Source organism: Salmo salar, chromosome ssa03 (assembly GCF_905237065.1).
Source record: "Salmo salar chromosome ssa03, Ssal_v3.1, whole genome shotgun sequence".
NCBI lineage: Eukaryota > Metazoa > Chordata > Actinopteri > Salmoniformes > Salmonidae > Salmo > Salmo salar.
The window spans coordinates 51,508,368-51,531,169 of NC_059444.1; the positions used below are offsets into that span (position 1 = coordinate 51,508,368).

At 45.3% G+C, this 22,802-nt stretch overlaps 1 protein-coding gene across 1 annotated transcript; it reads right to left on the reverse strand.

The window, feature by feature from the left end:
* Positions 1-847: 847 nt before the first annotated feature.
* On the reverse strand, positions 848-22,643 carry LOC106600720 (lysophospholipase D GDPD3). The gene is made up of 10 exons (XM_014192294.2): positions 21,652-22,643; positions 21,283-21,325; positions 11,931-12,066; positions 11,617-11,662; positions 9,788-9,906; positions 7,915-8,004; positions 5,518-5,651; positions 5,180-5,239; positions 5,013-5,064; positions 848-1,590 (listed from the first exon to the last, which is right to left on the reverse strand). Exons 1-10 carry the CDS (start codon positions 21,788-21,790, stop codon positions 1,462-1,464), a joined length of 948 nt encoding a protein of 315 aa, XP_014047769.1. The 5' UTR covers positions 21,791-22,643; the 3' UTR covers positions 848-1,461.
* Positions 22,644-22,802: the final 159 nt, after the last annotated feature.

The window sequence follows — 22,802 nt, forward strand, 5'->3', positions numbered from 1 at the left end:
ACACAACTGATTGGCTCAAACTCATTAGGAAGGAAAGAAATTCCACAAACTAACTTTTAAGAAGGCACACCTGTTAATTGAAATCCATTCCAGGTGACTACCTCATGAAGCTGGTTGAGAGAATGCCAAGAGTGTGCAAAGCTGTCATCAAGGCAAAGGGTGGCTATTTGAAGAACCTTAAATCTCAAATATATTTTGATTTGTTTAACACTTTTTTGGTTACTACATGCTTCCATACGTGTTATTTCATAGTTCTGATGTCTTCACTATTATTCTACAATGTAGAAAATAGTAAAAATAAAGAAAAACCCTTGAATGAGTAGGTGTTCTAAAACTTTGGACCGGTAGTGTATATCTTAAACTTTGTTGCATTATTAGAAAATTACATTAGCTAAAGGTCTGACTTGTACTCAACTCTCAAGTCCGATATTCTTATCTCGATTTAGTTGAACCAGTCCAGTGTGATGTGTTTCCAGCTCTAATTAATTGTGGCTGCTGTGTGCGTCACAGAAGCCCTATTTCTCCGAAGTCTAAAGGATAAGGTCTTCATAATCTTTTACCATGTCTCTAAAGAGTTGTGTTTGAATTTATCCACTTATTCCATTAACCTATTTGTTATACTGCACGCAACACACAGAGAACCAGGTCAGGACCGTGTAGCCTTTGTTTCCCACTGGGACCTGACTGGCTGGTAGATTATTGTTAAGAAATGTGAGCGGACTTTAATCATTTCCTGGGCCGAGAGAATGAGGAAGTGAAGCAAGTAAATACATAAATACTGTGTGTGTGTGTGTATGTGTTTTGGAAGCAGTTATTTTCCAGTGGTATAAACAAATGGAGGCTGGTCTTGAGAACACAAAACTATACAAGTATTTATTTAAATCATCTTTGCATTGATTAACATACAATTTGTATAGCCTGTCATAAAGACCCCAAAAGTCAGTTCCATTATGTAAATGTCATAATACCATAGGAAAACATCAAGGATATAGACTTAAAGAAATCACTTTTCCCCCAACAACATCCAGACAGCCACTGATAGATCCATTAGGGTTTGGGAAGGTTGCAGAGAGGTTGCAGAGAGAGGTGAACAGTGTCAATATATGACCACAATCCATTAACCAAAAGACAGTAAGTGCAAGTGACATCTTTTTGTGTAGATGGAATGAAGTTGCCTAAAGACATTGATCAGAGATTGGTTTTGTGTTTTTCCCTCTATTGGTTAAGGTTGGGATTTGGGAAAGGTACGCTGGTCTTGGATCTGTGCTTTTCGGGCAACTTCCTTACAGAGCTGTCCTTTTGCTCATTGGTGGAGACTGGAGTTGTGAAGGAAAATTGCGATTTAAGTGTGATTCTTTCAGTGATAAACAACGTACCAGTGGTGGTCTCTTGTTAGGTAGCTCGAGCTATCAGTTAAGAACCCTGTTTGTGAATCAGTAGTGTGATTGGAGGTTTAGGCTGTCAGTCTTGACTCCTGTGTCTGTGTAGGTAGTCAGTCAGGAGGGTGGGGTAGTCTGTCATGACGCCCGTGGCTCCTACTTCGAACGCCGCCTCGATGTCCGGATCCTCATTGCAGACAAACAGGTGCACCTGAGGACAGAGAGGGCCAGACGTCAGTTATCCCACATACTACAGATTACTATCAAATACTACAGTACTTACTATAGAACTCTATAGTAAACTTTTGTTTACTGTAGAATACTGTACTACACACTGTCGTATGTAGGATATACTATAGCGAATACCACAGTATTATCTGCAAAAATAAGCACTGTAGTAAATACTACAGTAATGTCCGCAAAAACACTACAGTCCGCAAAAACACGACACATTTTTAACTATAGTAAATACCATTTTTGTATTTAACCTTTATTTTGACAAGCAGTCAATGTTGAGACCAAAGTCACTTTTCCAGACGACCCCTGTATAAGCACCACAATACACATCTAAACACATTAAACTACACATTCATATACACAATAAAATACACAACAATACACAAAAAGCAAAACAAAAAACAGACGCATTCTTCAGTAAAAATGTTCCCTAACAAACAACCGTCTGAAATGCCATAGCGGCACCAATTCCTCAACATTTTTAATGTATTGTAGATCATTCCACAAGTAAGGTGCAAGGTAATTAAAGGCTGATTTACCTAACTCTCTGGATACCAAAAGAGTCTCCTGAGTTAACCAACCCTGTGAACGGGTTTGATAACTTGTCATTTTAAATCTTAACAGTGATGTTAGGGAAGTCGGAAGTTTCTGGAGCAGGGCTTGGTAAACAAAAAGAGCGTAATGATGTGATCTACGTGACTTCAAAGAGGTGATGAGGAACTACGGTATTCAATTTGCATATACCCTGCCCATTCCCCTCACCCATATCCCATTTTGAGCCACCCATACAGTGCATTTAGAAAGTATTCAGTCCACTTCACTTTTTTGTTTTTTGCTCTGACATGCACTATCAACTGTGGGACCTTATATAGACAGGTGTGTGCCTTTCCAGACCATGTCCAATCAATTGAATTTTCCACAGGTGGACTCCAAGTTGTAGAAACATCAAGGATTATAAATGGAAACAGGATGCACCTGATCTCAATTTCGAGTCTCATTGCAAAGGGTCTGAATACTTATGTAAATGTGATATTTCCGTTTTTTATTTATTTGAAAACATTCTAAAAACCTGTTTTTGCTTTGTCATCATGGTGTATTGATAAATTGATAAGGATTTTTTTTTTTTTTTAATCAATTTTAGAATAAGGCTATAACATAAACAAAATGTGGAAAAAGTGAAGGGGTGTGAATAATGAATGCACTGTAAGTGAGAAACCTACAAGCTAAGTATAGACTCAGGAGCGTCAATCTCATTTTGACCCGGGGGCGCATTCGATCTTCAACAAGGTCAAGAGCGCTGCACTGAAAATTGGTTATATGTACTCGCTGTCAAAATGTGCAAACAATAGGTGATTATTAGTGACCTGGGCCGCAGGGGTGGACTGGGACAAGAATTAGACCCTGGCATTTTATCTATACTAGCCCACACCTCGTGTCGCCAACTCACCCCCCAACCACAGGGGAAGTGGGGCCCAGACCCTATCAGCCGCTGCCCAGACCTACATCTACATCAGGCTCGAGTCTTCTGTCTGACATTCGCATCCACTCTAAGTTAAACTTAGACACAGGCAGTAGTGCTGACACATAACATTGGCAGTAAAGTACAGCGTTTCTCAACCATTTCTGTACCAGTGACTGACGAGAGATGGTCCTCCTCCTCTTTTTTTAACCAGCTCATTTTTAAAACAAATACAATATGTAAAAGCACCACTGGAGATACAACTCACCACTTTAACTGTTCCTCTGCTCTAGCCATTTTGTTTGCCTCCCTGTTGTGCTGTCGATCTGTCTCATCATATTCTCTGCTGTCACTTTGTGCTTCTTCTGCTTTAGCCAACACCCGCATAGCAGTTGTTTTTGGCGGTGTCGGAACTGTGTTAGAACTGTGAAATCCACGAGCAGCTCCTGGCATTATACCTAAAGCGGACCTATGAGCGTCATTATTTCTATTCAGCCTACACTTTCTTACTCTGAACTTCAAACGCGAGTGGGAGGGGTGTGGCTTTGCGACAATAATCAAGAGCAGCTGCTCACCGATTCGACAGCTCCAAAGTAGATACACCTCCGACACCGCCAAAAACATCAGCGATGCAGCGATCGCCAGTTAACACTTGATCCGATTGAATCTAGGCCTTAAGCTAGATTTCAAATGAGTACCCATCATACGTGTTCCCCTGAATCAGCACCTACCCTATTCATTTCTATTACAGGCCTCCAGACTGTCATTTTTCACTGGTGCCACTTACTTTTACTGTTGGTGGCACCAGCCCATGATTTGGTCGGACTCAAATATATTTTTATGTGCTAATCCAGTAAATATCATTAATTTTGGGTAAAGAATTTGACTATAGTTGCTATATTTTTGAGACTCCAGAATTTACTGATTTATTTTTGTTCAATAGAGAGGAATTACATACATCTTTATGCGCAGTATAGGCTAGTTAATGTGGGGTTCAACACTTGTAGAAGTGGAAACTACTGAAAAAGCACATTAACTACATTTCTAACTCTAAATATATTACCCACTGCTAGTAGCTAAGTATTCATCCAACATTAAATGTTATGTGCTAAAAAAACGTATCTCCATATCTCAAAGCCATATCAAATATCTTGGTTGTAAAATAGTTGCGTTTGAGCTGAATATTGAGTTGAGAAATAAGTAATTATACCTACTGAAAGCTGAGACCCTCCTCTCTTCGACAGGGACAAGGGGATGAAGCTAGTTGTACGTTTAGAAATCATTTTTCTCTCGAGCGCATGGCGAGTGAGGAGAGTGGCTCGCTCATTGCAGCAGCAGGCCCCAGCGAGGGCACAGGCACATTGGGAGGACAGACACTTTCATTACAGGAATCATGAGTATAATGCACTTTATTGTTTGACCAAATCCTGGTTTTAGCCGCCCCAAAAAATAGGACGTTTTGAGTGAGGTGACAATGTAGAATGTGTTCTAACTTTACAGGCACCCATTCCGTTTTTTACAACCCATGTTCTTGGCTGTCTAACTGATGACAGAGTCGGAGCAGGTCTCTTTGCCGATGTCGTGTTTGACTTTGAATGTGAGTTTGCGTGACCTCAGTCTATCAGGAAACCGGGCCATTGCCCACTGATCATCCAAAAGCCCATCATAGATCAGTATAACAGAGAAATTCCACTAAAATTGGGCTGGATTGAACCCCCTTCTAGGTTTGCCCCTTGCCCTACACACTCAGTGTCTACAGTTCTTAAAGGGCTGGATAAGGGAAAGTGGGCTGTAACAGGAGCTCTGCTGAGCCTACTGACGGGCCATGACATACTGAAGCGGTAGAAGTTAGCAGAAGGGGCTAGGAAGTGATGGCAGTAACAAATATGATGATAACGATGCTAACAGTAATGATGATTATGATGGTTGCTCTGTACCTGAATTCCTCTGTTGGCCAGATGTTTGAATAGACTCTTCTTCATCGTTAATCTGGAACAACATGAACCATTTTCAGGTGGTTTAATCTTTTATCAAAGCTTGTATATGGCCTGTTGCTTTTAGTAGGAAAACGGAACTGCTTTGTTACTGTAGTAAATGTACCCACTTCTCTATCAGATAGATGACCATTCTGTTCTTCAGAAGACGCTCCTCAGGAATATATGTCCTGCGCCAAATAGAATGAGATTAGATACAGTTACAACTTACAACACACAGACACACGGTTGCCAGACAGAAAGAACAATAGAAAGCTCTCTGTCATCACACATCCGTGTGCACCTATTCTCAAAGATAAACATGTGACCACACACATCCGTGCACAGACATAACAGATGATGCTGAAGTCAGATGATGATGAAGGCAGATAGGTATTGTATCAGCACATGAACTTTGGAACCAATAGGCAAAAAAACACACATGACACGCACGCACGCACACACAAACCTGTTGATAATGCGGGGCAGGTAGAACTGCAGGAAGCTCTCTCCCAGCGGTACAAAGGGCAGCAGGCCGCTGTAGTAAAGGAGGAGCAGCTGCAGCCCTCGTCTCATACTGAAGCTATAGGGCATGGTGGAGTTCTACAAGGAGAGAGGGAGAGGGGGAGGAGAGAGGGAGAGCAGAGAGAGAGAGGGGAGGAGAGAGGGAAAGCAGAGAGAGGGAGAGCAGAGAGAGAGGGGAGGAGAGAGGGAGAGCAGACGGAGAGCAGAGAGAGAGGGGGGAGGAGAGGGAGAGAGAGGGGAGGAGAGGGGGAGGAGAGAGGGAGAGCAGAGAGAGAGAGGGGAGGAGAGAGGGAGAGAGCAGAGAGGGAGAGAGCAGAGAGGGAGAGAGCAGAGAGGGAGAGAGCAGAGAGGAGAGAGAGCAGAGAGAGGGAGAGCAGAGAGAGGGAGAGCAGAGAGAGGGAGAGCAGAGAGAGGCAGAGCAGAGAGAGGGAGAGCAGAGAGGGAGAGAGCAGAGAGGGAGAGAGCAGAGAGGGAGAGAGCAGAGAGGGAGAGCAGAGAGGGAGAGGGGAGAGGGAGAGGGGAGGAGAGAGGGAGAGCAGAGAGAGAGGGGAGCAGAGAGGGAGAGAGCAGAGAGGGAGAGAGCAGAGAGGGAGAGAGCAGAGAGGGAGAGAGCAGAGAGGGAGAGAGCAGAGAGGGAGAGAGCAGAGAGGGAGAGAGCAGAGAGGGAGAGAGCAGAGAGGGAGAGAGCAGAGAGGGAGAGAGCAGAGAGGGTGAGAGCAGAGAGGGAGAGAGCAGAGAGGGAGGGGAGGCGAGAGGGAGGGGAGGCGAGAGGGAGGCGAGAGGGAGGGGAGGCGAGAGGGAGCAGAGAGGGAGCAGAGAGAGAGCGGGGAGGAGAGGGAGAGAGAGGGGAGGAGAGGGGGAAGAGAGAGGGAGAGCAGAGAGGGAGAGAGGAGAGAGAGGGGAGGAGAGAGAGAGGGAGAGCAGAGAGGGAGAGAGCAGAGAGAGAGGGGAGGAGAGAGAGAGGAAGAGCAGAGAGGGAGAGAGCAGAGAGAGAGGGGAGGAGCGAGAGAGAGCAGAGATGGAGAGCAGAGAGAGAGGGAGAGCAGAGAGAGAGAGGGGAGGAGAGGGAGAGCAGAGAGAGAGAGAGAGCAGAGAGAGAGCAGAGAGAGAGCAGAGAGAGAGCAGAGAGGGGGGAGGAGAGAGGGAGAGCAGAGAGAGAGAGGGGAGGAGGGAGGGAGAGCAGAGAGAGAGAGCAGAGAGAGAGAGAGAGCAGAGAGGGGGGAGGAGAGAGGGAGAGCAGAGAGAGAGAGGGAGGAGGGAGAGGGGAGGAGAGAGAGGGAGAGGGGGGAGGAGAGGGAGAGGGAGAGGGGGAGAGAGGGGGAGGAGAGAGGGAGAGCAGAGAGGGAGAGCAGAGAGGGAGAGCAGAGAGGGAGAGCAGAGAGGGAGAGCAGAGAGGGAGAGCAGAGAGGGAGAGAGCAGAGAGAGAGGGAGAGAGCAGAGAGAGAGCAGAGATGGAGAGCAGAGAGAGAGGGAGAGCAGAGAGAGAGAGGGGAGGAGAGAGGGAGAGCAGAGAGAGAGAGCAGAGAGAGAGCAGAGAGAGAGAGCAGAGAGAGAGAGCAGAGAGGGGGAGGAGAGAGGGAGAGCAGAGAGAGAGGGGAGGAGGTAGGGAGAGCAGAAAGAGAGAGGGGAGGAGGGAGGGAGAGCAGAGAGAGAGAGGGGAGGAGAGAGAGCAGAGAGGGAGAGCAGAGAGGGAGAGCAGAGAGGGAGAGCAGAGAGGGAGAGCAGAGAGGGAGAGCAGAGAGGGAGAAGGTGAGAGGGGGGAGGTGAGAGGGAGAGGGGGGAGAGAGAGCAGAGAGAGAGAGGGGAGGAGAGAGGGAGAGCAGAGGGAGAGCAGAGAGAGAGAGAGCAGAGAGAGAGGGGAGGAGAGAGGGAGAACAGAGATAGAGAGCAGAGAGAGACAAAGGGGAGGAGAGAGGGAGAGCAGAGAGAGAGGGGAGGAGAGAGGGAGAGCAGAGAGGGAGAGAGGGGAGGAGAGAGGGAGAGCAGAGAGAGAGCAGAGAGAGTAGAGAGAGAGAGAGAGGGGAGGAGAGAGGGAGAGCAGGGAGGGAGAGAGGGGAGATGAGAGAGGGAGAGCAGAGAGAGAGAGAGGGGAGGAGAGAGGGAGAGCAGAGAGAGAGAGAGAGGGGAGGAGAGAGGGAGAGCAGAGAGAGAGAGAGAGAGGGGAGGAGAGAGGTGAGATGACAGGGAGAGATGGAGGAATGGGGATAGAAGAGAGCAGGAGGGACAGGGAAGAGAGAGAGGGTGGGTTGAGAGAGTGCAAGACAAAAACCTCCCCCTAGGACAGGAGTTGAATTAGAGAACCCTGGTCAGTTTATTGTGTCCTCCCCTAGACGACACTTACAGTTCTGCGGCACTTTTTCATAATGGTCGAGTCTACAGTCGCCCATACTGTGAGGTCCTCTCTATCATACTGTTTCACCATGTTGGACACCTGAGAGAGACATAAGAAGGTATGGAGAGAGAGAGAGAGAGAGAGAGAGAGAGAGAGAGAGAGAGAGAGAGAGAGAGAGAGAGAGAGAGAGAGAGAGAGTTGGAAGAGAGAGACAGAAGAGAGATGTTTGGAGACCCAGGGCAGAAAGGGAGAGTTATTCGTTGTCTGTGACTTAGCCATTCAGCGAATCTGTGAAACCTATTGTTATTCTTAGATAATTGTTTCCCTGACATGGTCAAAGAACTCAAGCATAGATTGGGAATTTTTTTTCTAATTTGGCACACGGAAACTGATTGGCCTATAGATGGTACTGTTATAAGCGGTCTCACTTACACCCCCATATCCACTGTCCCGGCTGACCTAAGTGTCTTTCCTCATGCTGAACAAATTTGCCACAAGGACCCATAAGGCCTGTCAGGATATTTTTTTTCATCCATCTTGGGGATTTTGGAAAACCTTTGAAAAATGTATTGTCATGAACAATACGTCCAAATAACGCCAAGCTAGAGGATTGGTTAATGACAAATCAAAAATCAGATTTGACGTGTCCATTTAAATCCTTTGTAAATCCACTTCACAGTGGCCTATCAACTTGAAACTGCTATCATGGACGTCTCTAAGATGAACCACATTGAAATTGGTATTGATTACTCAAAAACAACTATTAACAACTCCTCCTTTTCATATGTAACACTTATGCTCAAAATCATCTGCAATCATCTTCTCCTCATGAAAATCAGCAGCATCCCACCCTGCATCCCCCTGCTGGCTTGCTTCTGAAGCTAAGCAGGGTTGGTCCTGGTTGGTCCCTGGATGGGAAACCAGATGCTGCCCGAAGTGGTGTTGAAGGGCCAGTAGGAGGCACTCTTTCCTCTGGTCTAGGGAAGTGATTGTGGACATTCCCGTGTAGGGTGCTGTCTTTCGGATGGGACGTGAAACGGGTGTCCTGACTCTGTGGTCACTAAAGATCCCATGGCACTTAGGGGTGTTAACCCCGGTGTCCTGGCTAAATTCAAAATCTGGCCACCTAATCATCCCCAGCTCACAATTGGCTAATTCCTCTCCCCTGTAATTATTCCCCAGGTTGTTGATGAGAATGTTCTCAGTCAACTTACCTGGTAAAATAAGGGTTAAAAAAATTAACCTTAAGTCAGATTCAGTCCAGATTTTGTATTTAGACTCATTACATTAGTCTTTAATGGTTTTAGTTGCTGTATTCATATATTGCTGCACTGTACCTATAAATGCATGTTAGCACATATGCTAATGATAAAAAATATTATTCTCACGAACCATGGTAATGCTGCACTTAAAAAAAAAACTTTGAACCTTTAGGCAAGTCAGTTAAGAACAAATTCTTATTTACAATGACGGCCTACCCCTGCAAAACCCGGACGACGCTGGGCCAATTGTGCACTGCCCTATGGGACTCCCAATCTTGGTCGGATGTGATGCAGCCTGGATTCAAACCAGGGACTGCAGTGACGCCTCTTGTACTGAGATGCAGTGCCTTAGACCGCTGCGCCACTCGGGAGCTTGCACATAAATATAGTTCCTACATGATATAGTGCTTGCTTTGTTATCCAACTATCTTGTGTCCTTTCTGTCATCCTGTGAACCCCGTTCATTGTTGCTCACAGACACATTTATAAAGTATTTTCTGTAAATAAAGTTGAATTTGATTGGATTTCGCTCAGCAGGGTCACTTTAAAATAATGTAAAGTGTAAAGTTGAAATTTGATGAAAAAAGTTGGATTTGATTAAATTCAGCTTAGTCCTGTACTTTCTCCATTAGCAAGCTGTTGTCCTCTTTGATCTCGATGTTGACTGGCATCTTAGGAAACTTCCTGAACACTTCCTCCAACAGGGTGAACTTCCTGTCTGTACCGGTGCTGTAGTGGCCTGGTGTGGGAACGGAAGGAAAAAAGGGAGAGGATGGGAGGGAGAAGGGTGAGGTAGTGAGTGTCATCATAATCCACACACACACACTGATGCATATACGCACACATTGATGCAAAACCTCACAAGGAGCATTTGTCTATGCCATCGACCCACTTCTGTCAGAGAAGTATGGTGGTTGAATGTGTGTATCTGTGTGTGTGTATTACCTCGATTAGACCGACAGCGTTATTGCATTTTGGTACACCAGAAGTACATTCATTTCCAATGGAATGCTGCGTTTGCCTTGCAGCATTGTGTTGCAGAGGCAGTTGCAGTGCGTTCTGTGTGGTGCAAGGTATGCATAAAATTGTATGCGTCGGTTTGAAAGAAATAGTAGCAAAAGGTGAACGTTGAACTTTTAGCTGCACACATAGCCACAAATAACATTGGATTACATAATGGGGAAAAAAGACTATTGAAATTATTACGCAGCATTGATGCAATGACGCTGTTGGTCTGATCGAGACATACACTGCATCACCAAAAGTATATGGACACCCTTCAAATAGGTGGATTTGGTTATTTCTGCCACACCCATTGCTGACAGGTGTATAAAATCAAGCACACAGCCATGCAATCTCCTTTGACAAACATTGGCAGTAAAATGGCCCGTACTGAAGTGACTTTCAATGTGGCACCGCCAAAGGATGCCACCTTTCCAACAAGTCAGTTCGTCAAATTTCTGCCCTGTTAGAGCTGCCTTGGTCAACTGTAAGTGCTGTTATTGTGAAGTGGAAACGTCTAGGAGCAACAATGGCACAGCCACCAAGTGGTAGGCCACACAAGCTCACAGAACGGGATCGCCGAGGGCTGAAGCGCGTAGTGCGTAATAATCATCTGTCCTCGGTTGCAACACTCACTACCAAGTTTCAAACTGCTTCTGGAAGCAACATCAGTATAATAACTGTTCGTCGGGAAATGGGTTTCCATAGCCGAGCAACCACACACAAGCCTAAGATCACCATGCGCAATGCCAAGCGTCGGCTGGAGTGGTGTAAAGCTCACCGCCATTGGACTCTGGAGCAATTGTGATGAATCACAATTCACCATCTGGCAGTCCGACGGACAAATCTGGGTTTGGCGGATGCCAGGAGAACGCTACCTGCCCCATTGCATAGTGCCAACTGTAACGTTTGGTGGAGGAGGAATAATGGCCTGGGGCTGTTTCATGGTTCGAGCAAAGCCCCTTAGTTCCAGTGAAGGGAAATCTTAACGCTTTCACATACAATGACATTCTAGATGATTCTGTGCTTCCAACATTGTGGCAACAGTCTGGGGAAGGCACTTTCATGTTTCAGCATAACAATGCCCCTGTGCACAAAGCGAGGTCCATACAGAAAGGGCTTTTCGAGATCGGTGTGGAAGGACTTGACTGGCCTGCATTAAGCCCTGACCTCAACCCCATTGAACACCTTTGGGATTAATTGGAATCGCCCAACTTCAGTGCCCAATCTCACTAATGCTTTTGTGGCTGATTGGAAACAAGTCCCCGCTGCAATGTTCCAACATCTTGTGGAAAGCCTTCCCAGAAGAGTGGAGGCTGTTATAGCAGCAAAGGGGGGACTAACTCCATATTAATGCCTATGATTTTGGAATGAGATGTTTGACGACCAAGTGTCCACATAATTTTGGCCATGTAGTGTGTGTGTGTGTATGTGTTACAGTGGATACCTGCATAAAACGTGACCTCCAGTCTGTCCTTTTGCAGGGGTAACTCCTGAAAAGAAAACACAATTAGTATTTTATAGTACAAAATGAATGAACTGTCTCATTACTGGCTTAAGTTGTATGGAACCGCTTATAAAAGCTCATAAACACTTAAGTTGTATGGAACAGATTATAAAGGAGGGCCTACATGTACACACATTATAATACATACACACTCAGGTCAGAGTAGCTAAGGTAACATAAAGAGCGTTCAAGCAACAATCAAGGGGAGTTTTACATTGTATTTCTATGGTTTTAATATACATTTGACCTCTGACCTCTAGGTTTAGGGAGGAGATGGTGACATCATGGCCGGTCTGCCTCAGGAGGTTTTCATCATGTGAAACGACCACATGACCATCCCGGGTCAGGTGACAGTCCAGTTCCAGCATTCCTGTACCCTGCTCCACTGCACTGAGGGGGGAGGGGGTGGGGATGAAATGTTGAGGTGTCTTAGGTGGAACTGCGTTAGAGCTGGCATCATTATATTGTGGACATTGTCGCATTTGTATAGTTCCAACACTGGAATGTGTGATACAGTCTACATTTCGATTAGGCTGAAATATTTTGTTTAATTTTTAATATGAGTTTCATTATTTCTATACAGCCTACACCTTCTAGTTCTGAACTTCTAACGTGAGTGGGACGGGTGTGGCTTTGTGACAATGGCCACACGAGCAGCTGCTCACCGATTTGAAACACCGCCAAAACATTTACATAAGTACTGTATTCACACCCGAGTCAATGAAGTGATAATGCCCTCGAAGAGGATATATTGGCATGGGTGTTTGTCGAGGGCCAGCAAACTGTGCCAATGTATCCTCCAAACACCGGTTACCAACATATTCAAATAATGACTGGCATATTTTCATAAAAAATGTTATTGTGATGAATTTATTCATTCTATTTGATCCTTCCACAAGATATAGTCCCGACACAAATCTAGGGTTGCTACCCAAGCCGGCTGGTAATCCGTTCTATTGGTTTGGTTGCCAGAGACTCCACCCAGTTGTTCAGTCTTTTTGTTCTAAATTGTTCTAGTCGTTCGTTCTAAATGTTCCATAACCATACTGGCTGGCAACATTCTTATCCCATGCATTCTAGCTAGCAAACTACGGCTAATTTACAGTCATGTCAAACAGTGCAGACAGAATAACAGCAAATTAGCTTCATTTGCATTTTTTTAAGTTGCTTTCTATTGTCATTTATTTGTATTTGTTGAAAACAAAATGTTAATCTAAAAGAAATGTGAGATCATGTCTAGATGCTTTTTATAGTGGAGATCAAGTTTATAAATTGCATGGCCCAGTTGATGAGACAGTGGATTGCGCAGCCAGATGGAACAGAGTAAATAGGCATTTTAACGTCATAGATTTAACCAGTGGTAACTTGTGGAATAGACACTGGCTTGAATGAGGTTTTAACCAATCAGCATTCAGGATTCAAATCAAATATCATTTGTCACATGCGCCGAATACAACATGTACCTTACAGTGAAATGCTTACTTAGAAGCCCTTAACCAACAATGCAGTTCAAGAAATAGAATTAAGAAAATATTTACTAAATAAGTGTAAAGGGATTTATATGTTTGAATGTAATGATTAAATAATTCTACCCTGAGACTTAACTATTAGGGATATGGTCTATATAGCATGTAGAATGAGTAACTAATTAAGCATAAGTCTAACGAGGTTGGACTAGGATAAGAGAAGAATGCGTGTCTGTCTGTTTAAGTAAACACCGAGAACTGTTAAACTGTGGTTGACCTGCCCTAGCTTGAACTCTGAGGGTTTAAGATATGAGAGGGAGTCCCCCTCAAGGTTTCCCTAATCTCAGAGGAATGAAACTGTCGGCTGGGTAATGATCTACAGTGTTAAGAGATCTGGGGCCTTAATGTTTGTGTGTATGTGTGTGCGGAAGGAAGGAATGAACTATAAAAATGATGTCTATGTAAAATGGACTTCAGAACGTTCTCGTGAATAAACACTTCTAATTCTTGTAAGCTGGGCCTCCGTCTGTTTCATTCAACCAGAATCTTACACATTCTGGGTGGCAGACTTAGTATTTTAATTGAAGTTAACATTGAGAACATAATTCTCGTAACAATATGCTAAAGTAAAAAATGAAATACACAATAAAATAACAATAATGAGGCAATATGCAGGGGGTACTGGTACCGAGTCAGTGTGTGGGGGTACAGGTTAGTCAAGGTAATTTGTACATGTAGGTAGGGTTAAAGTGACTATGCATAGATAATTAACAGCGAGGAGCATCAGTGTAGAAACTAAAGTTGGGTGACTGGAGTCTGACAATTTTTTTGGCCTTCCTCTGACACCACCTAGTAAATAGGTCCTGGATGGCAGGAAGCTTGGCCCCAGGGATGTACTGGGCCGGATGCCGAGCAGTTGCCATACCAGGCGGTGATGCAACCGGTCAAGATGCTCCCGGTGGTGCAGCTGTAGAACTTTTTGAGGATCTGGTAACCCATGCCAAATCTTTTCATTCTCCTGAGGGGGAAAAGGTGTTGTCATGCCCTCTTCACAACTGTCTTGGTGTGTTTGGACGATGATAGTTTGTTGGTGATGTGGACACCAAGGAACTTGAAAAACTCTCGACCCGCTCCACTACAGCCCGTTGATGTTAATGGGGGCCTGTTTCGGCTCTCCTTTTCCTGTAGTCCACGATCAGCTCACATTGAGGGAGAGGTTGTTGTCCTGGCTCCACACTGCCAGGTATCTTACCTCCTCCCTATAGGCTGTCTCATCGTTGTTGGTGATCAGGCCTACCACTGTTGTGTCATCAGCAAACTTAACGGTGGTGTTGGAGTTGTGCTTGGCCACACAGTCGTGGGTGAACATGGAGTACAGGAGGGGACTCATCATGACAGATGTGTTGTTGCCTACCCTTAATCCAGGATCCAGTTGCAGAGGGAGGTGTTTAGTCCCAGCTTTGTGGGTACTATGGTGTTGAACAATGAGCTGTAGTCGATGAACAGTATTCTCACATAGGTGTTCCTTTTGTCTAGGTGGTAAAGGGAAGTGGTAAGTGCAATTGAGATTGCGTCATCAGTGGATCTGTTGGGGGTGGTATGCAAATTGGAGTGGGTCTAGGTTTTCCGGGATGATGGTGTTGATGTGAGCCATGACCAGCCTTTCAAAGCACTTAATGGCCATCAAGGCAGGTTACCTTGGCTTTCTTGGGCACAGGGACTATGGTGGTCTGCTTGAAACATGTAGGTATTACAGACTCGATCAGGGAGAGGTTGAAAATGTCCAGATAATCCGTCAGGCCCCGCAGCTTTGTGAATGTTGACCTGTTTAAAGGTCTTGCTCAGAGAGCGTGATCACATAGTTGTCCAGAACAGCTAGTGCTCTCATGCATGCTCCGGGGTTGTTTGCCTCGAAGCGAGCATAAAAAGCATTTAGCTTGTCTGGTAGGCTCTCGTCACTGGGCAGCTAGCGGCTGGGTTTCCCTTTGTAGTCTGTACTAGTTTTTAAGGCCTGCCAAATCCTAGGAGCTTCAGAGCCAGTGTAGTAGGTCTCAATCTTAGTCCTGTATTGATGCTTTGGCTGTTTGATGGTTCGTCTGAATGCATAGCGGGATTTCTTATAATAGTCCGGATTAGTGTCCCGCTCCTTAAAAGCGGAAGCTCTAGCCTTTAGCTCAGTGCGGATCTTGCCTGTAATCCATGGCTTCTGGTGGGGATATGTACGTACGGTCACTGTGGGGACGATGTTGTAGATGCACTTATTGATGAAGCCGGTGACTGAGGTGGTATGCTCCTCAATGCCATTGGATGAATCCCGGAACATATTCCAGTCTGTGCTAGCAAAAGAGTCCTGTAGCGTAGCATCCGCATCATCTGACCACTTCCGTATTAAGTGAGTCAATGGTAGTTCCTGCTTCAGTGTTTGCTTGTAAGCAGGAATCAGGAGGATAGCATTATGGTCAGATTTGCCAAATGGAGGAAGAGAGAGAGCTTTGTATGCGTCTCTGTGTATGGAGTAAAAGGTGCTCTACAGTTTTTTCCCCTCTGGTTGCACATGTGATATGCTGGTAGAAATTAGCGCAGTTTATGGATGAGCATTTTGTGGTGGTAAATAGACAGCTACGAATAATATAGATGCAAACTCTCTTTGTAGAAAGTGTGGTCTACAGCTTATCATGAGGTACTCTACCTCAGGCAAGCAATACCTCGAGACTTCTTTAATATTAGACATCGCGCACCAGCTATTATTGACAAATAGACACACCTCTCGTAGTTTTTATGTCCTGCCGATGCATGGAAAACCCAGCCAGCTCTATATTATCTGTGTCGTCGTTCAGCCATGACTCAGTGAAACATAAGATATTAGACCCACCCATTGGATAATACACTGTAGAAGAACCTTTGTCATCGATTACAGCAGTGAGTCTTTCTGGGTAAGTCTCTAAGAGCTTTCCACACCTGGATCGTGCAACATTTGCCCATTATTATTTTCAAAATTCTTCAAACGGTCAAATTTGTTGTTGATCATTGTTGGACAACCTTTTTCAAGTTTTTCCATAGATTTTCAAGTAGGAACATTCACTGTCTTCTTGGTAAGCAACTCCAGTGTAGATTTGGCATTGTGTTTTAGGTTATTGTCTTGCTGAAAGGTGAATTCATCTCCCAGTGTCTGGTGGAAAGTAGACTGAAGCAGGTTTTGCCTTTGCTTAGCTCCATTCTGTATATTTTTTTATCCTGAAAATCTCCCCTGTTCCGATTACAAGCATAGCCATGACATAATGCAGCCACCGCTATGCTTAAAAATATGGAGAGTGGTACTCAGTAATGTGTTGTATTGGATTTGCCACAAACATATTCAGGACAAAAAAGTATATAGCTTTGCCACATTTTTTGCAGTATTACTTTATTGCCTTGTTGCAAACAGGATGCATGTTTTGGAATATTTTTTATTATGTAAAGGCTTCCTTCTTTTCACTCTGTTAATTAGGTTAGTATTGTGGAGTAACTAGAATGTTGTTGATCCATCCTCAGTTTTCTCCTATCATAGCCATTAAACTCTAACTATTTTAAAGTCACCACTGGCCTCATGGTGAAATCCCTGAGCGGTTTCCTTCCTCTCTGGCAACTGGGTTAGGAAGGGCACCTGCATCTTTGTAGTGACTGGGTGTATTGATACACGGGGCTCTATTTTAACAAACCTAACGCAATGGTCCATCTAAGCATTGGCCGTAGCACTGTAGGTTCAGGGCTGTGTCAGAAATATTTTTGATATTTTCACAACAATAATTATCGGTACAGTTGCTGCAGTTGGCACGAAAGGGCTGGGTTTTGATGAATAAACAAGTTGTTTGTGTGTCGAGGCTTGGCCCTTCAATGGCCAATAATATAGCCATATCGCTAAATATGTGGTTGCTTCAAATTGTGTATTTGCACCCTGGTCTCAGAGCATTTCATATTATTCTGTACGTATGACACGTTACATTTCATATGGCATGTATTCATTTGTGGTTGTCCATCATCCATTTCGTATGATATGTTATGAATTACAACTGTTATTTGTTGTGGCTAGCATTAGCTAGGTGGCTAATGCTAACTTTACTTAGGGGTTAAGATTAGGGTTAGGAGTTAAATTAAAGGATTAAGGTTAGGATTAGGTTTAGGGGAAGGGCTAGCTAAAGGGGTTAAGGTTAGGGTTATGGGAAGGGTTAGCTAACATGCTAAGTTGTTGCAAAGTAGCTGAAAGAAAAATTAAGTAGTTGCAAAGTTGCTAATCATCTAAAATGATCAAGTTGTCCATGATGAGATTTGAACACACAACCTTTGAGTTGCTAGACGTTTGCGTTATACTTGCCCCTTTCAATAATCTAAAAGTACAACCATATTCCAATGGACATTTTTTCACATTTTTGGTTTCAATTCAGTTTCGCTCTTCACTGAGCCCAGAACAGGGCCAAACAGGTGTTGTACCTCGCTTCCCTCCTTCAGAGAACAGTAGTTATTAGTTATAACGTTAAGTTCCCTTTCAGTCAGTACTCTCCGTACTACACAATATGGGGAACTAGAATCCAAACCCAAGCCAGGCCCAATGGATACCAAAGGAAATGTCCCATGGCAACCACCCAGTGGTCTGGGTATTGCTGCCCAATGACCCTCTCCTCTCCGAGCTGTAAGCACGCTGTGGGCAAAACTGGGAGCAGTGACATCCAAGCAATAAAACCTCACAAAACTGTTTGGTGATGCCCAACTCACCGCAGTACAAATATCCCCAACTTTCTTTAAATAACTCCCCTGCGCAGCGGGAGTTGCCACAGGACCACACCCAACAGGCCACTGATCTGCACAAACCAAGGTTGCTTGGGTCAACGGGGAGCCACAAGAACCAATGACAAGCCCCCCAGGCGCAAAATCTCCAATGTGGACTGAATCAGCTCCACTGGGGGAAATGCGTAAAGGAGGGTCCAAGGCCACTGGTGCACCAGTGTGCCTGTTCCCAATGGGGAGCTTGGGTCCCTCAATGAGAAAAACAGTCGACAATGCACATTTTCTTGAGATGCTTAAAGATCTACTCGGCCCTGCTGAACATTTGCGCATATCTGGGAGACCACCCAGATGTGTAGCCTCCACTCCTGAGAAATAGGGTCCCACCTGGATAAAAGATCTGCACCCAAAATGAGGCAACTGGGGAAATGTGTCGCCCCAAAGCGAGAGCTTTCTAGCATTAAGGGAGCAAGCCAAGGTTAGAAGAGAGAGAGACAAAATGGGGGGGGGGGAAGCACCTGAGCGCCAGATCCACTGTTAGGAGCTCCAGGTAATTGATATGCAGTGCGCTCTGCACCACTGTCCATAGCCCTCGAATCGAGTTGCCTTCATATAGCGCACCCCACCCTTGGGGGGATGCGTCTGTCGTGAACACCTTGCGGGTACAACTCAGCCCTGACAATAGCAGAGGGTCCCACCATCCATTGGCCTAACAGGGACACCCGAAGCAACAGCTTAGGCTGTGAGAAGCATCAAGATGAGTGGCTAGCACTCAGCACTGGAAGGGCCGCATCAACTGGAACCCAGCCACCCTCCATGGGGATAGAAAAGTGTGATCCGCAAGTGAGTCTAGCTCGAGACCCAGAAACGGAATGCACTGAGATGGAGTCAGATGGCTCTTTTCTGGTTTCTTATGAAGCCTAGAGACTGAATATGGGACAGTAGCATGAATGTGTGTAATACCAGCCAATCTGCTCTAATAGCCGGCGGCTCGTGAACAGTCAGAATATATAGACTTTGAGGTGCTTGCTGAGGGCATGTAGGTCTCGAATGGGATGTACAGTCCCGTCCCTTTTCGGAACCAGGAAATACTGGATCTTCAACATCGGAACCACTCAGAATACCTGCTTCTGGAGACAGGAGGATATTTCCTCGCTCAAAACAGGCGCTGAAGACTCGGGAACAGTCGAAGTGAAGACGCTGCAGAAGTGTGGGGAAGCCACAACAAATTGTAGCCTGTACCCCGACATTCCTATTGGCATGATCCAGGGTGACACTATGTATGCGCACCATTGGTCGGTGCAGAGAGCGAGCCTCCCGTGAAATGCAATCTGAATGCCATCTATTTTTCCATTTCCACCACTTTTGACAGCCAAAGAGACTTTGTGTGGGATAATAGCATGGTTGTGTCCAACCCTGCTAACTCCCCTGACTCTGCTACCAACAACCACTTAAAGGGCAAAGGGGGCTCCTGCTAGGGCTGATGTAGTACCTCATCTGGACAGTAACCAAACGTGGGGGCACTGTTGTCAAAGTAATGTTTTTGTGGAGGGGCGCACTGGTCGCTCACACCCGTGCCAAGGACCATCGTTCTGGGGGTTACCTGAGCCAAGTGTTCAGGGGCTGTTTCCTCATCGGAGGTGCTTGGGGAAATCTACTATGTTTCACTCGCCAGAAGTTATGCATCCTAGCCGACGTTAGGCAGGAAGCTTTTTAGTCTAAGCTAGCTAGCCTCTGACTGCAGCATGGTCCGTTTAGAATAGCCTAGTGTCTTAACTCTACATATACCAAACAAGAGGAGCTACCCAAGCAACTCCACCATGGGACGTCAGGAATAACTAGTAATAGCTAGCTCGTAGCGGTGCGTTAGCCAATGTGGCTAGCACATTATGCAGCGCATGTTTAGCTAGCCCGGTCTCGAAAGTCTACGTAGGACCGGATCACCAGGGTGGGACCGGACCCTTCATCAAAAAAACGTTTCTGGGAAGAGAGGCAAGCAGTGCTTGACCACGGCAGACACAGGCGGCGGGGGGTACCCACCGAACCTGGCCGCCCTCTCTCTTTGAGTAGCCTCCAGTAACCGGCGACAGAGCTCATAGGAGCCGGGTTGGGTGCAGGCAGCTACCGCATACACCACACCCAGGCAGACAAGACATTTGCTCCAACTAAAGACCCTCAAGAACGCTACACGATTGTCAAGAGAACATGCGGCTTGGACTAGCAGAACAGTGCCAGCTGGGGGCAAGACACAGTGAAACCGTCCCCTAGGCCCACACACAAACTGATTTGAGCGAGGGCAGCCAGAGAATGTACAGAGCTGAGACATACAAGACAACAAACGTGAATATATTTTGTATGAATTTGGGCATGGTCCCGACCCAGCTTGTTAGCCTTCATCGTGTTGGTCATGTTAGCCATCTTACTCATTGCTACAGCCAGGCCAAGCAATCCATAGAATAACTAACTGGTTTGCACACAACAGGTGAGCACCCGCTACCACAAAGTGACAGTTTAGTTGGCAAAAAGTCAAGTCTCATGTCCCAAAGAAGTTTGTTTTTGGCATGAATCATTCCTGCTGACATCGAGGTGAAGAGCGGAAGAATTGAAGGGTTTCAGCGAGGCGTTGATTTCATTGGCCTTGTCAGGCGTGATTTTAGTTCTTCAATCGAAGTCGTGAGTGACTCACATTCATTTGTGTTGTACCGAGAGTATCGACTGAATGGAAACCTTGTTCAGTCTGCTTTTCACCAAACACAAAGTCACTTTTCAGCCGAACAATAACCTAGAAGATAGTGAATCGCAAAGGCTGCTGAGGGGAGGACGGCTCATAATAATGTCTGGAATGGAATAAATGGAATGGTATCAAACACATTAAAGACGTGGTTTGCATGTGGTTGATAGCACTCCATTCCAGCCATTATTATGAGCCATCCTCCCCTCAGCAGCCTCCAAGGAGTGAATGTTCCAGAGTGGTCGACTTACGGTTTTGACTTAAAATCTGCTTGAAAATCTATGGCGAGACATGAAAATGGCTGTCTGTGTCTAGCAATGATCAACAACCAAATTGACAGAGCTTGAAGTCTTTTTTTAAAGAATAATGGGCAAATGTTTCACAATCCAGGTGTGCAAAGCTCTTAGAGACTTACCCAAAAAGAATCACATCTGTAATTGCTGTCAAAGGTGTTTAACATGCATTGACTGTTTAATAAAAAATACGAAGAAATGTATTTTGTGTATATCGTTGAAAAAAACCCCCACATTAAATCCATTTTAATACCACTTTGTAACACAATAAAATGTGAAGAAATCGAATGGGGGTGAATACTTATGATAAGCACTGTAACTGATCTGAAGTCTGGTTTGGTTAGGGTTGGTCACTTACTGTGTGAAGGCCTCCATGGTGCTCTCTAGCCTCTCGCCACTTCCTGCCAACACAGATCAGAAGAAAAGCAGAGAATATCAGTGTCCGATCCAGCTCCAAGACTCTCGCTCTATAGCCTGCTTTTCCATCATCCCCACTGACTTGAAATGGGGATAGCTCAAATCAGAACCACATATTTATCAAGATGCAGTGTGACTCTGGGTCAAATCAATAAAATCACTCAGCACTCCTGCTTGCAGCTACACCACAGGCTCCAAACATTCAACATTCACTAGTCCAGCCCATTCACATCAATGGTTACAGAGGAAAGGTGAAGAAGCAAGGTGACTTAAATGTGACTACTACATCCCTCCACCGTTCCTTCCTTACCTCCTCTGTGTGAGATGTGGGTGCAGTGGAAGGCAGCCCGTTTCTTCTTGTGGAGGATCTGAGGGTTCTTCAACAGGTAGAGTGACGTCAGGGTGTAGCCCCCTAGGGCCGGAAGGATAAAGTACAGGGAACTGGCCATATTCAATTCTCCTCCAAAAACAGTCCTCAAATGTGTCCGAAGGCAATTAGGCGCAGTATCAAAAGGCAGAGGCCCTTGGATCCTCCTAGACGCTAACAAATTAATAGGACACCTACAAGTGTCAGGCTGAGTACTGATGGAAAAAACCTGCCAGAGTTGAGTCCCCTTCACCTGCAAGTTGTAATAAAAGACTGAATATTTTTCAGCTATCCCCCACCGAGCTCCTACATTACACTGGTAACTAACAACCGATGAAGGAACCCCTCCAAAACCTCTTCGAGCGCATCTAAAGACACTCAATTGACCTGCTCATATTCTAAACTTCACTCGACTGCCTCTCTCACACAAACGTCTTCGCTCTTCCTCTTATTCTGATCACTCAGTTTCTCTCTCCGTCAGTCCATTGGTCACCTGTCAGCCTAGAACAGAATGTTGTGAAGAAAAGAAAAAAAACAGGACTTGAAAAACTGGTACAGCCAAAGGAGGCAGTTGAAGGAAGTCTCACAAGGTCCCACTCCATTCACTCGAATGCCTAGAAAAACTATTACTCATAACCTCGCCTAACACTACTCTCTTCCCTCCATGGGTTGTTTGTAGTCAACCTAACCTCCTTCGCCCTCTCCCTCTTTTACCGCTCGCCCTTTCTCCCTCTCACCGTGTAACTGGGACCCACACAAAACTGTAAAATCAGTTAATGAAATACTAGTGCCAGTAGGAGCTGGCCTCTATCTCACCTCGCTCTCTCGCTTTCCCTTCCCTGTGGCATATATTGTTCTTCTCTCAGGCTTTACTGCCTTTTGTTACACAAACACCCTCTTTCACGGTGTGTGTGATCATGTAAATGACGGAACTATCCTGCATGAAGTGCGGCTATTAAATGCATTAAAAAGCAAACCTCAAATAACATGCATTTATTTACGGGTGGGTATATGAATGTAATGATAACAGAATGGGTGCTACCTCTAGCAACAGATATGAGAGAGAGCTAACCGTATAGGCTGGTAAAGGGTGT